Source organism: Oncorhynchus clarkii, chromosome 16, assembly GCF_045791955.1.
Source record: "Oncorhynchus clarkii lewisi isolate Uvic-CL-2024 chromosome 16, UVic_Ocla_1.0, whole genome shotgun sequence".
Taxonomy (NCBI): domain Eukaryota; kingdom Metazoa; phylum Chordata; class Actinopteri; order Salmoniformes; family Salmonidae; genus Oncorhynchus; species Oncorhynchus clarkii.
Genome location: NC_092162.1, coordinates 58493716 through 58505895, shown reverse-complemented (window position 1 = coordinate 58505895; position 12180 = coordinate 58493716). Strand labels below are relative to the sequence as shown.

Sequence of the window (12180 nt, the reverse complement as noted above, 5' to 3'; positions counted from 1 at the left end):
ACAGCGAGGGAGATTAGTTATGTCCTTGTGCTTTCATGGCTTTAGTTATCTCATGTGGCTTTGTGTGTTGTGTAAGAAGCTCTGAAAAGTTGTTGTAGCTATCTGTTAGATTCCAAGTAATGGACGTTCCACAGGGTGTCTGTGTTGTGGTGAGGGAATGTTGTTTTGGATTAATGGTGGACAGATCCTGTTTGAGCCTGATCCGTGACGTGTCATGTGGTGGGACTGATTTTATTGGAAGTGGATTAGCTACAGTAAACCCATCTTGTTTCTCATATAGACCAATTTACTGTAGGGGCACCTTGCCCTGGCCTTTACCCCTATCACCCGCCATCCATTCATGCTATAAAATGTCCCATTTTCTCCCTAAATGAATTGCTTTCGTGCCATGTTTCTGGTGACGGCAGGTAGCGATCTGCAGCAGATACCGTCTCCTCCTAATCAGTCATGTATTAGTAATGTGTCCAGCTGTTCCACTATCCAGCCAGAGACCCTCCATCCTCTCACTCTCACTATCTCCCTCTCTCTATCTCTATCTCTATTGCCTCTGCATTGATCTCTGCTCATCCTAATTCATATTCTGAATTATGATAAACACTGTCTTAGGAGCTCAGCCATATCTGATAAATGGTCACATAACTTAGGTTTGTTGTGTTAGATTTCTGTGTTTGGACTGTATATTAGTTTTGAAAACTATAATGGCACAAACATTTTGTGCATTTGACAGTTTTATTAAAGTCTGAGCCAGTGTGTGTGTTTGTGTGTATGACTCTGTACAATATTTATGCATAATTGGTTATAACAAATTGGTGAAAATGCTTTCATATATCTGCCATAGCCCTGATGTATGGCCCTGGGAAATCTGAAACCGCAGCCTGTAGTGTAGAATACTAATTACTTTCTCTTTCTCTATCTTTCTCTCTCTCTCCCCTCTATATCTCTCTTTGTTTTCCCTCCCTCCCTCCCTCCCTCCCTCCCTCCCTCCCTCCCTCCCTCCCTCCCTCCCTCCCTCCCTCCCTCCCTCCCTCCCTCCCTCCCTCCCTCCCCTCCCTCCCTCACGCTCTGTCCCTCCCTTCCCTCCCTCACGCTCTGTCTTTCTCTCCCCCTTTCTCCTCTCTCTGCTCTGCTAAAGTAAGACCTGTGTCTACTCTAAGTGTCCCAGTGAGGAGCATGTGGTGAGGGCCATGTCTCTGGAGATGGAGAAGAGTGTCACTAAGTTGATGTATGACTTCCAGGGGAACTCTACCTCTGACGACGACTCAGGCTGCGCACTGGAGGAATACGCCTGGGCGCCCCCTGGTCTCAGCCCTGAGCAGGTACACCATCCACTTTGTACCCCTCTTTTCCCCTTCTTCTTTTCCCCTTCTTAATTTTCCTAGTTATCTGAGAGGGGTGGATTCATTGATTGATAAACAAGCAGCAGAACTGATGGTTAATTGCTTTAAAACTCCCTCTATGGTGTCCTGAATTGAGAGAGAGAGAGAGAGAGAGAGAGAGAGAGAGAGAGAGAGAGAGAGAGAGAGAGAGAGAGAGAGAGAGAGAGAGAGAGAGAGAGAGAGAGAGAGAGAGAGAGAGAGAGAGAGAGAGAGAGAGAGAGAGAGAGAGAGAGAGAGAGAGAGAGAGAGAGAGAGAGAGAGAGAGAGAGAGAGAGAGAGAGAGAGAGAGAGAGAGAGAGAGAGAGAGAGAGAGAGAGAGAGAGAGAGAGAGAGAGAGAGAGTCAAACCTACCAAGCATAACAAATTAGCTGTCAAACATTTCATGGAAGTGCAAATATGAAGAAATTACTCAACTGTCACTGTTGAGGTGACACGACATGAGCAGTGAGGTCAGAGCCCAACCTAATGACAACCGTGACCAAACCATGAAGATGACCTGAAGGATAATCTGTGGACTGCATCGTCTGAACGACATGAAAGTAATGAAATGATGGTGCCTCTTTTGGTTTCAGTGGTGTAATGATGGTGTGTATTATATATTCTATACTTTTTTGCTGTTTGTTGGATTGCTATGTTTTATTCTATCAGGATTGTCATTCCTAACCCCTCAAATTGGAACAAATTGAAACATAAACTTTCACCACAGAGAGAAAACAGCACAGACATAAAAATGATTAGTTCTTTCCGTTGACGGGAGCTGTCCAGATGAGGGAGAAGTTAGTCCTTTGTTTGTTTTCAGGCTGAAGTAATAATTCCTGCTTGTCTCCACTGTAAAGTGCTGCACAGTGGGACCTGTGATGCGATGCTGCCATGCTCCCTTCCTCCCACCACCCCTTCCTCCATCGCTCCCTCCCTCTCTCCCATCCTTCCATCCTCCCTTCCCCTTCCGCCGACCCGCCCTCCCTCCAGCCCACCTGCCCTCCCTTCCTTCTTTCCTTTCCCCACCCTCCCTTCCTCCCTCCCTTCAGGAGCTCTGTTAATAGATGACAGGCAGGGCTGATGATAGTTATTTTCTCCAGTTAGCCATCTTGACAGGATTCTGAGGGAGGCTGTGGCCTTTCTCTGAACCTACAGGAGATGAAGGCAATCAAGCCTGCTGGATGATTGTGACCTACAACTAAGTTTAGCGTCTGCTGTTGACTAGATGGCTGTTTTCTAGTGGATTGGAAGGCCCTAATTTATTTTGTGCAATGTTAGGTGTGAGCCACACAATGATTTTAGTTTAAATCTGCTCTGTATGTGTCAAGGATTATGTTGCAAATCATTGAGGTGTGACAAAACTTTAATTGTACCATAAGATTGTTGTGTTCTTGAAGAATAATTACCTGAAGCATTTTCCCTCCTTTCTATCATGTGACTTCAGCTCAGCAAGTTTTCCTGAATGCCTATAATTACTTTGATTGTAGCCTACAGGCATTCAGAAATCATAGATACTTTTCTATTTTCCCATCACTAGCTTTGAGGGTGTGCCAGCAACTGGAAGGTTGGCGGTTCAAATCCTACTGTAGACCAGGGCAAAAATCTAGTGGGAGTGAGCTGGCAGCTGGAGGTTTGCTGGCATTGATGTCTCAGGTTGAAGTAATAATTCCTGCTTGTCTCCACGGTAAAGTGCTGCACAAGTGGGACCTGTGATGCAATGCTGCCACGCTCCCTCCCTTCCTTCCATGTTCCCTAGAGCAAGGAACGTATTTGTTGGATAAAAAGCAGAAGACACATTTCCATCATATATGGACTAATAAAGCTAAGTAGAATAAGAGCCTACAATCGGGAATCTACAAAACACTGTCTGCAATGAAAGAGAACATTGCTCTCCAAGGCTGTGTCTGCTGCAGAGCCACAAGAGCCTTTGTCCCAGACACTTCTAGTTCCAGCCGTTGTTCTCAAGGCCAAGGATGATGGAGGACAGAACAATAACCAACACAGCAGAATATAAAGCCCATCATCTATTCATTAAAAACTGCTGCTTTCAGGTTCATCTGGGAGGGTTTTTTAACTTTTGTTTTTAATCGACAGACATTTTACCATTCAATTTACAGAGATAGTAACGTTTGTAATGATAGGTAGGCACATGGCATACTTCAGGAAGGATCAGACTAGCCACTCTATCAATCCTGTCATTACAAAAAAACAACAATTGTTGAATGCAAAAACAAACATGTACCAAGGCTTTAGAAGATGCTATCATTGTCACCATGCTGAACTAAGACCCTTAGCGTTTTGTGAGACTAAAGCCAGAGTGTTGTGGTTTGTGTCCCTGTCAGGTGCATCAGTACTACGGTTCTCTACCTGAGGACAGAGTGCCGTATGTGAACAGCCCAGGAGAGAAGCACCGCATCAAACAGCTGATTCACCAGCTGCCCCCGCACGACAACGAGGTGACACTAGTTTACCTGATTACCTGTGTCTAGTGACCTTCGGCACATTTATGAAGGGATGTCTAATGTTTTTGATATGGGTGACGAAAGAGTGTTTTGGTTTGGTCGTCAGGTCCGATACTGCAACACACTGGACGACGAGGAGAAGAGGGAGCTCAAGCTCTTCAGTAACCAGAGAAAGAGGGACAACCTGGGAAGAGGCAATGTCCGCCCCTTCCCCTTGTCCATCAGTGGGGCCATCTGTGAACAGGTACTCACTGCTGACACAAAACAAACATGACAGAAAACCTACAGCACAAAGAGCAGAAACATAGAGGGCACCACTAGGGGATGGTGCAAATGGGATAAAATATGTGCTACAGCAAATCTAATTTATATTTGAAAATAAATTCAGTTTTCTACTCAGATCTGTTCATGTCTAAATGAGATGCTTTCTTTGCCATTGTTTTTGGTTTGATGTCTAATCAGCAGGATTAGCCATAAAAGCCCTTCAGTGATAAGATCATGCACTTCACATTTAGAAACATTGGATTATTCATATCGTAACTGGCATTTTTCTCCCTTCTCTCCCTCCTCCTTCAATCTCCCCTCATTCTCTCTCCCCCTCCTTCTCCCCCCTCCCCCTTCCTTCCCACTCTTTTTCTCTCCCCCCGCCTTCTCTCTTCCTCCTCCTTCTCTCCCCTTCCTTCTCTCTACCCCTCCTTCTTCCTTCCCCCTCTCTCTCTCGTTCTCTCTCTCTCTCTCTCTCAGTGTGGGGGCCAGATAAATGGACGGGACATTGTGGTGTTTGCATCGCGGGCAGGCAACGGCCTGGTGTGGCACCCTCACTGCTTCGTGTGCTGCATGTGTGAGGAGCTCCTGGTGGACCTCATCTACTTCCACCAAGAAGGGAAGATCTACTGCGGCCGGCACCATGCCGAGAGGCTCAAACCCCGCTGCTGTGCCTGTGATGAGGTAAGCACGCCTGGGCTCAGAGGGCTGGGGTGGTGGGGGGACGGCTGGAGCTCAGCGGGAGATGGGGTTTAAGGGGTATGGAGTGTTGAGGGGTGTCACCTTCCACATCTCAGTTATCTGAGGAAGTCTTGCTGGGTTTGACTAAGTCTTATTTCAGCTAATTCTAAGATATGTGTGATATTCACTTGGTAAGAATCTGTCTCCGCTTGGTGTGTATCTCTCACCCTCTCTAGTGGTCTATGGTTTGACAGTCTGTTCTCTGTCTTACCTGCATATTATCTTTAATTATTTTTGCTGATGATTTTGGATCTATTTTCTTTAGAAGATGCTATCAGGTTTGCTGATGGATGTGATGAATGGTCTCTCTCTCTCTCTCTCTCTCTCTCTTCTCTCTTTGCTTTGCTTTAGATTATCTTTGCTGATGAGTGTACGGAGGCGGAGGGCAGGCATTGGCACATGAAACACTTCTGCTGCTATGAGTGTGAGGCTCCGCTGGGCGGCCAGCGCTACATCATGAAGGATGGACACCCACACTGTTGCAACTGCTTTGAGTCCCTCTACGCAGAGTACTGTGACGCCTGCGGTGAACACATAGGTACACGGTTCTAGACGTTTCCTGAACATGATGTATACATACACTGAGTGTACAAAACATTAGGAACACCTGCTCTTTCCAAGACATAGACTGACCAGATGAATCCAGGTGACAGCTATGATCACGTATTGCTGTCACTTCAATCAGTGTATTTACAACTCTCTTTCGTTGTTATTGTCAGTTCATATGTTCAATTAATAAATCATGCAATGATTGTATATTCTTCAAACCGCGCCTGCATCCTCTACTTGTACGTCCATCTTCACCTCTGTGTAACTGCTTCTCTCTTCATTGCTGTCCATCTTCCTCCATCTCTCTTGTTGACATTATATCCATCCCTGCTTTTCTTTTTACCATTTCTTATTCCCTTGACCTATTTGTATCCCTTTCTCGCTCTCTGTAGCGTGGTTTCCATCCAATTGGCGACAGATTTTCATGCGAATATTGTAAAATCCTCAAAGAAAATATGCACATTTTCCCACCAGTGTTGTTTCCAGTGTGGATAAAAATCGGTGTGCTGACATTGTGCACACAAAATTAACTTTTTCGTGTGCCAAAAAGAAATCTAAAGTTCAATGTGTTTCCATCACATTTTCAACTCTACCAACTCTATTTTTATTTGTCAGATAGCTGTCAAGCATCAATCATCATCACGCCAGAATAACACCATCGAAATGTATTGAAAGGAGCATTAAGATCACTGTGCACTTTCACCACTCTGTGAAGTTCATTATAACTTATTTCATCGGTAGCCTAATAAACTGCATGACTTTAAAATTTGGGATGGAAACGTGGTTAGTGTCTCTTTTTACACGCATCTTGCCCCCTGTTTCAAGTCTCTATGACTGTGTCGTTCCCACACGCCATCAGTCTCCCTTTGTCGCTCTCTGTGTCTCTACTTCCATTTCTCCATGTCTCAACTCATTTCATTATTGACATGTTTTACCTGTGACGACAACCTAATGGAGCCATTCAAAGAATCTGTGATCGTTAAGTGCCAATAGTCATAAAATCTGAGATAAATGTATATTTATTTAGTTATTATACAGACCGCATAATCCCAGTTTTGGATAAAATCACAATATCAACCTTCTGGGAAATAAAACGCAGCGTTTGTGCTGTATTTCATTTCTTCATTCCAGGAAATATCATACAAATATTTTGTAGGCTCATGTTTTACAGATTAGCTGAGGCTCTGAGCATGTGTGCTTGGCTCAGCTCATTACTGAGGAAAGTTACAGTCTCTCACTATAGATGATGGGTTTCAGCCAGTCAGTTAGACTGACAGTAATGCTGCTGATATACCATATGCCTATGCCAGTGTTCTTTCATCCAAAGACAAGATCAAGCCTCCAATTGTCTGTGATCATTAAGAATCAGTTTGTGATATCCCCAAACTGACACCTTATTAGTAGTAAGCATCATTTCTAATTCTAATGCCAGGATGTGATCCTCTCTCCAGGCATTGACCAGGGCCAAATGACATATGACGGGCAGCACTGGCATGCCACAGAGGAGTGTTTCTGCTGTGCCCGCTGTAAGCGCTCCCTCCTGGGGCGCCCCTTTCTGCCCAAACAGGGACAGATCTACTGCTCACGCTCCTGCAGCGCCGGACAGGTGAACAACCAGCATTTAACTGAATGTTCTGGTGACACCTGTATGTGTGTTTTCTATGTATTTCAATTATGTAATCAATTCCATCAATCAGGACCCAGATGAATCTGACTCCTCGGACTCAGCCTTCCAGAGTGCCCGCTCCCGTGAGTCCCGCCACAGCACCAAGATCATAAAACAGGATCACCGAAATACCGAGAAGGAGCGTCGCCAGCCAGCGCCCATGCCTGACCGTCTGTCTGTCGAGGTGGACCCCCTGTCTATCCATATGGACCGTCTGAGCCTTGGCTCTATCCAGACACCCAGCCGAACCCCCAGTCGCACCCCAAGCCGCACCCCTAGTCTCAACCAGGTGTGGATGAGCCGGGACGAACCTTACCCCCCAGCATACGAGGCAGCCTATGAGGGCTCCCCGCGGGACCCCTCTTCAACCCCCACGCCCCTGCTCCTGGGCCCGTGTAACCCCAGGCAGGGCTACAGCCCCAGCCCCAAACTCCACCCCCCAACCCAGAGCTCTGGCAACCCAGGGAAGAGGCCTGAGTCCTGGGTTACAGAGCAGGGCAACACCAAGCGGACGCCCATGGCGGCATTGAGGGGCCAATCCTTCCAGGACAACTGGATCCACCACAGCCAGGACGAGTTCCGGCCACCCAAGCTGAGGACCCAGATGAGTTTTAACGAGGTGTCCAGCCAAGGCCAGGGCTTCTCAGACAAGAGGAGCCTCAGCATGCATGGCTTCCAGAGAGACAGCAGGCCCCCCCTGACCAGGAACGCCATGAGCAACGGCATTAGCTTCACAGAGCCCCTCACCCCTCTGGAACAAACCCCCCGAGGATCCATGGAGTCTCTGGCCCTGTCCAACGCTACAGGTGCTGTGCCCTCTCACCTGAGTTTAGAAGATAGAGCGTAGATATGATCGAATATGATAATATGGCTAATGATTTATGCTCCCAATCAGGTAATAAAGTATCAATAACCTGTCTGTGAATCTTTCCCAGGTAACTCTCTGGATGGAGTCAATAAGCGTCAGGAGCACCTGTCCAGGTTCTCCATGCCAGACCTTAGTAAGGATTCTGGGATGAATGTGTCTGAGAAGAGCAACATGGGGACACTGGGTTCCCCTGTCCAGTTCCGCAGCTCTGAGTCCCTGACCTCCTCTCGGCCGTACAGGAACCTGAATGCGCCCGTGCAGGTGGGGTACCCCCTGGGGTACTGGGACGCCCCCCAGCCTCTGGCCTTTGAGGGTAAAGGTCGTGTGGCCCTGATGGGGAGTAGTGGCAACCTCCGCATGCCCCCCATGATTGAGAGGACACCTCGTCGTCGGCCCAATGAGCCAGAGCCCATACGGCAACAACAACTACCAACGCAACCACGGCGACGGAAACACCGCGGCAACGGTAATGATGGAAACGGCAACCACCGCAACAGCGGTCGCCACCACCGGCGCTCTCGACGCTCACGCTCTGACAACGCCCTCCACCTGGCGGCCGACCGGGCAAATCACATGATGGAACCACCACACCGTCGCATTCAGGAGGACTACGACCGTTTCCCCGCCGGCCGCACCGCCCGGGACCTGTTTGGGGTTGGGGGCATGGGTGGTTACAGACAACAGCCTTATAGACCCTGCCCTCGCACCACCTCAGATCTCACCCTGCACAATGCAGTGGGGGGTGGGGGGATTCAGCCGCTGGGCCTGGGGGGGCCATACTGTGGTGGAGAGGGGTACGGGGAGGGGGCAGACCCCTGGTGCTCCAGCTGCTCCTCGTCCTCTGAGTCTGAAGAAGATGAGGGGTACTTCCTGGGTGAGCCCATCCCCAGACCTATCCAGCTACGCTACCTCAACAATGAGGAGCTGCGCCACAGATACAGCCCTACAGGAGTGGGAGGGATGGGGGGCCACCATGGACCCATACATGGACCCCTACATGGAGGAAACCACGGGCAGCTGCACGGACAGCTACAAATGCGCCAGAGGAGGAAGAGCAAGAACTGCACCATCTCATAGAGAGTGGAAGGGAAAAAGAGAGAGAAAGGGAGTGGGAGGGAGACAGAGAAAAATTAAGTGAGAGAGAGAGTATGTGAAAGAGTGTATGTGTATGTGTCAGAGAGAGAGAGAGACATATATATTTGATGTGTGTAAGTTATACAACTGGCTCTGTGCGGGGGGGGGGGGGGGGGGGGGGGGGTGTTTGTGTACACCTACACAGTATGATCTAATCAGAACAGGAAGCCTGCAATGGACCGGCTTCTTACACAACTGCAATGTTTACAATGGTGACTAACGATTGGCACGAGCATCACATTTGTATTGTTAACTGTTTATTATATACAACAAGAAAGGTTATGGCAAATTATAAACTGTGCGTGCGCGTGCGCATGTGAGAGAGATACATCTACAGATACATCCAAGAAATACTGGACTTATTCATAAAATGTACTGCCATAGTAAAACTACTAGCTGTTTTTTCAAACCAGTTAAAACATTTATAGAAATTGGATTCATGCATGCATAATATTCAGTATGTCAACAAGGCATAAAATAATACTGCAAATAGTTGCAATTCATGATGGAATTTAGCAACTATTTAGCATTGTTTTCCATCTTGAAACAGACAGGGGATAAATTCACCATGTCTGTAAAGTTTAATGAATGCTCCCAAATGACTCAGTTAAAAGAAGTAATGGTACACACCAACAAGAGCTCTACGGGCCGAAGTGCTCACGTATTTTATGTACCTTACTGGACCTTGGAAAACCACCTGAGTGGACCTCTCATACCAGTGATCCACCAATGACTTATAATCAGTCCACCAAAAACTGCCTGGCACACACGGCAGCCCTCCAAACCAAGTCAACTGGCTGCGTGATTGTGGGAAATGTGTGCTAGATTCTGTACAGTGTTGTCTTTTACCTCAGTGGAAACCAAGAGCTGCTGAATGTACAGTATCGTTGGCTAGCCAGCCATGTTATCACCCTGTATAAGTAGCCTGTTGAACCTAACCCTGTGCTGTGTGTTTTACATAGCCTCCTGCCCTCCCTCCATCCATGCTTACCAAGGACAGCTCTAGCCTCTGCTCCTTGACCATTCAGGCACAGCAGCGTCTCATATAGTCCCGTGTTCTCCCGCAACAAGCTTTGTTTTTCAGAGTTAGAATACCACTACTAGATTAATAATAATGAAATAGAATAATAATAACAATAATAACAATAATACCTGTTAAATGTATATAACAGTAAAATACATGTTATTTAAGTTATGGATGTAGTAATGTAAATGTTCTGTACATAATGACCCTACATATTTATATATATTTTGTAACTACAGAATCATTATTTGTATAACATGATGTAGGGATAGAAAAGTCTTGCATGTTTATTTGTTGATGTTGTGTCATATTGGAATTAAAGTGGATTTTAATGAACAGTGAAAATATCACGTCTTCTTTTGGTAACACTGTAATAAAAACCCTGTTTAATAGGTCATTATAATTGCTTATACATTTTTATAATAATATACATGCCGTGAAGCAGCTTTCTCCAGATTTATGTGGTTGGTTCTAGTTGTGGTCCTCTGTAGCTCAGTTGGTAGAGCATGGCACATGGTGCATGGCACATGGTGCATGCATGACTAAGTCGCTTTGGATAGAAGCGTCTGCTAAAGGGCATATATTATTACGTATATTATGGAATCCCATGTTGGTTTGGTTGACTGACAGTCCCTGTCCCTCCTGACGTCGCTCCAACCTTTGGTGTAGAAATTCCATCTGTTCATTACCAGTCTGCTGCTAATAAGCCCATAATAAGTCTATACCTGGTTCTAACTTGCATCCTTTGTCCTGATCTTGTCCACATTCTGATTGTGCCCACATCTTCAAACAGGTATAGATTAAAATCTGCAATGTGATCATTATCATTCTGCCTTTTAAAAGCATTGACAGGTAGCACCATTGATTTATGGCATCAATATGTGTCTTAAAATAAAATATTATTTTGAAAGAATAGCTGTCAAATAATTTGGTCACAATGCGGACACAGTGGACCGATATGAGAAACATTTTAATACCATGGATAGACATATTTCTGAAAATATGGGCACAATCAGAATGTGGGGAAGATCAGGACAAAGGACGCATGTTATCGACAAGTATAAAATAGGCTTTGACTGACTAACTGGTTGGCTACTTAGTGATCCAACAAACATCCATCAACATCAGGGTTCCCAAACTGGAGGCCGCTGGCCAAATTTAATTTATTTGGTCCACTAAGTGAAAACATGTTTTTAGAGATTTTAGCAAATTTATTTAAAATGAAATAAGGAAATATCTCATAAATATTCACACCCGAGTCAATCATTTGTAAAAGCACCTTTGGTGGTAATTAAAGGTGTGAGTCTTTTTGAATAAGTCTCTAAGAGCTTTGCACACCTGGATTGTACAATATGTGCCCATTATTATAAAAAATAAATAATTCAAGCCCTGTCAAGTTGATTGTTGATCATTGCTAGACAGCCATTTTCAAGTCTTGCTATAGATTTTCAAACCTATTTCTGTCAAAAGTGTAAGTAGGCCACTCAGTAGGCCATTCAATGTTGTCTGGGGAAGCAACTCCAGTGTAGATTTGGCCTTGTGTTTTAGGTTATTGTCCTGCTGAAAAGTGAATTAGTCTCCCCATGTCTGTTGGAAAGCACACTGAACCAGGTTAAACTCTAGGATTTTGCCTGTGCTTATAGCTGTATTCTGTTTATTTTTATCCTAAGAAACTCCCTATTCTTTGCCAATAATAAGCATACCCATAACATGATGCAGCCACCAACATGCTTTAAATATGAAGAGTGGTACTCAGTGATGTGTTGTGTTGGATTTGCACTAAACACGACGCTTCGTATTGAGGACAAAAATGTAATTTATTTGCCTCCGTTTTTTGTCTTGTTTCAAACAAGATGCATGTTTTGGAATATTTGTATTCTGTACAGGCTTCCTTCTTTTCAGTCTGTCATTTAGATTAGAGATGTAACGACAATGTTGTTGATCCATCCTCAGTTTTATCATATCACAACCAAGCTGTAACTGTTTTAAAATCACAATTGGCTTCATGGTGAAATCCCCAAGTGGTTTCCTTCCTCTCCGGCAACTGTTAGGAAGGACGCAAGTATCTTTGTAGTGACTGGGTGTACTGATACACCATCTAAAGTCTAATAAGTTCA

The 12180-nt window shown here is 45.5% G+C and overlaps 1 protein-coding gene across 1 annotated transcript in view; it reads left to right on the top strand.

Moving 5' to 3' along the window:
* The window catches only part of LOC139367727 (prickle-like protein 2), a 61190-nt gene extending 52176 nt beyond the window's left edge, over positions 1-9014 (top strand). Inside the window, exons 2-9 of the mRNA XM_071106039.1 lie at positions 1133-1316; positions 3698-3811; positions 3924-4061; positions 4562-4765; positions 5174-5360; positions 6823-6977; positions 7069-7843; positions 7973-9014. Coding sequence (XP_070962140.1) covers positions 1185-1316; positions 3698-3811; positions 3924-4061; positions 4562-4765; positions 5174-5360; positions 6823-6977; positions 7069-7843; positions 7973-8982 — 2715 coding nt within the window. The 5' untranslated portion in view covers positions 1133-1184 and the 3' untranslated portion in view covers positions 8983-9014. The remainder of the gene's footprint in view (positions 1-1132; positions 1317-3697; positions 3812-3923; positions 4062-4561; positions 4766-5173; positions 5361-6822; positions 6978-7068; positions 7844-7972) is intronic.
* The last annotated feature ends 3166 nt before the right edge of the window (positions 9015-12180 follow it).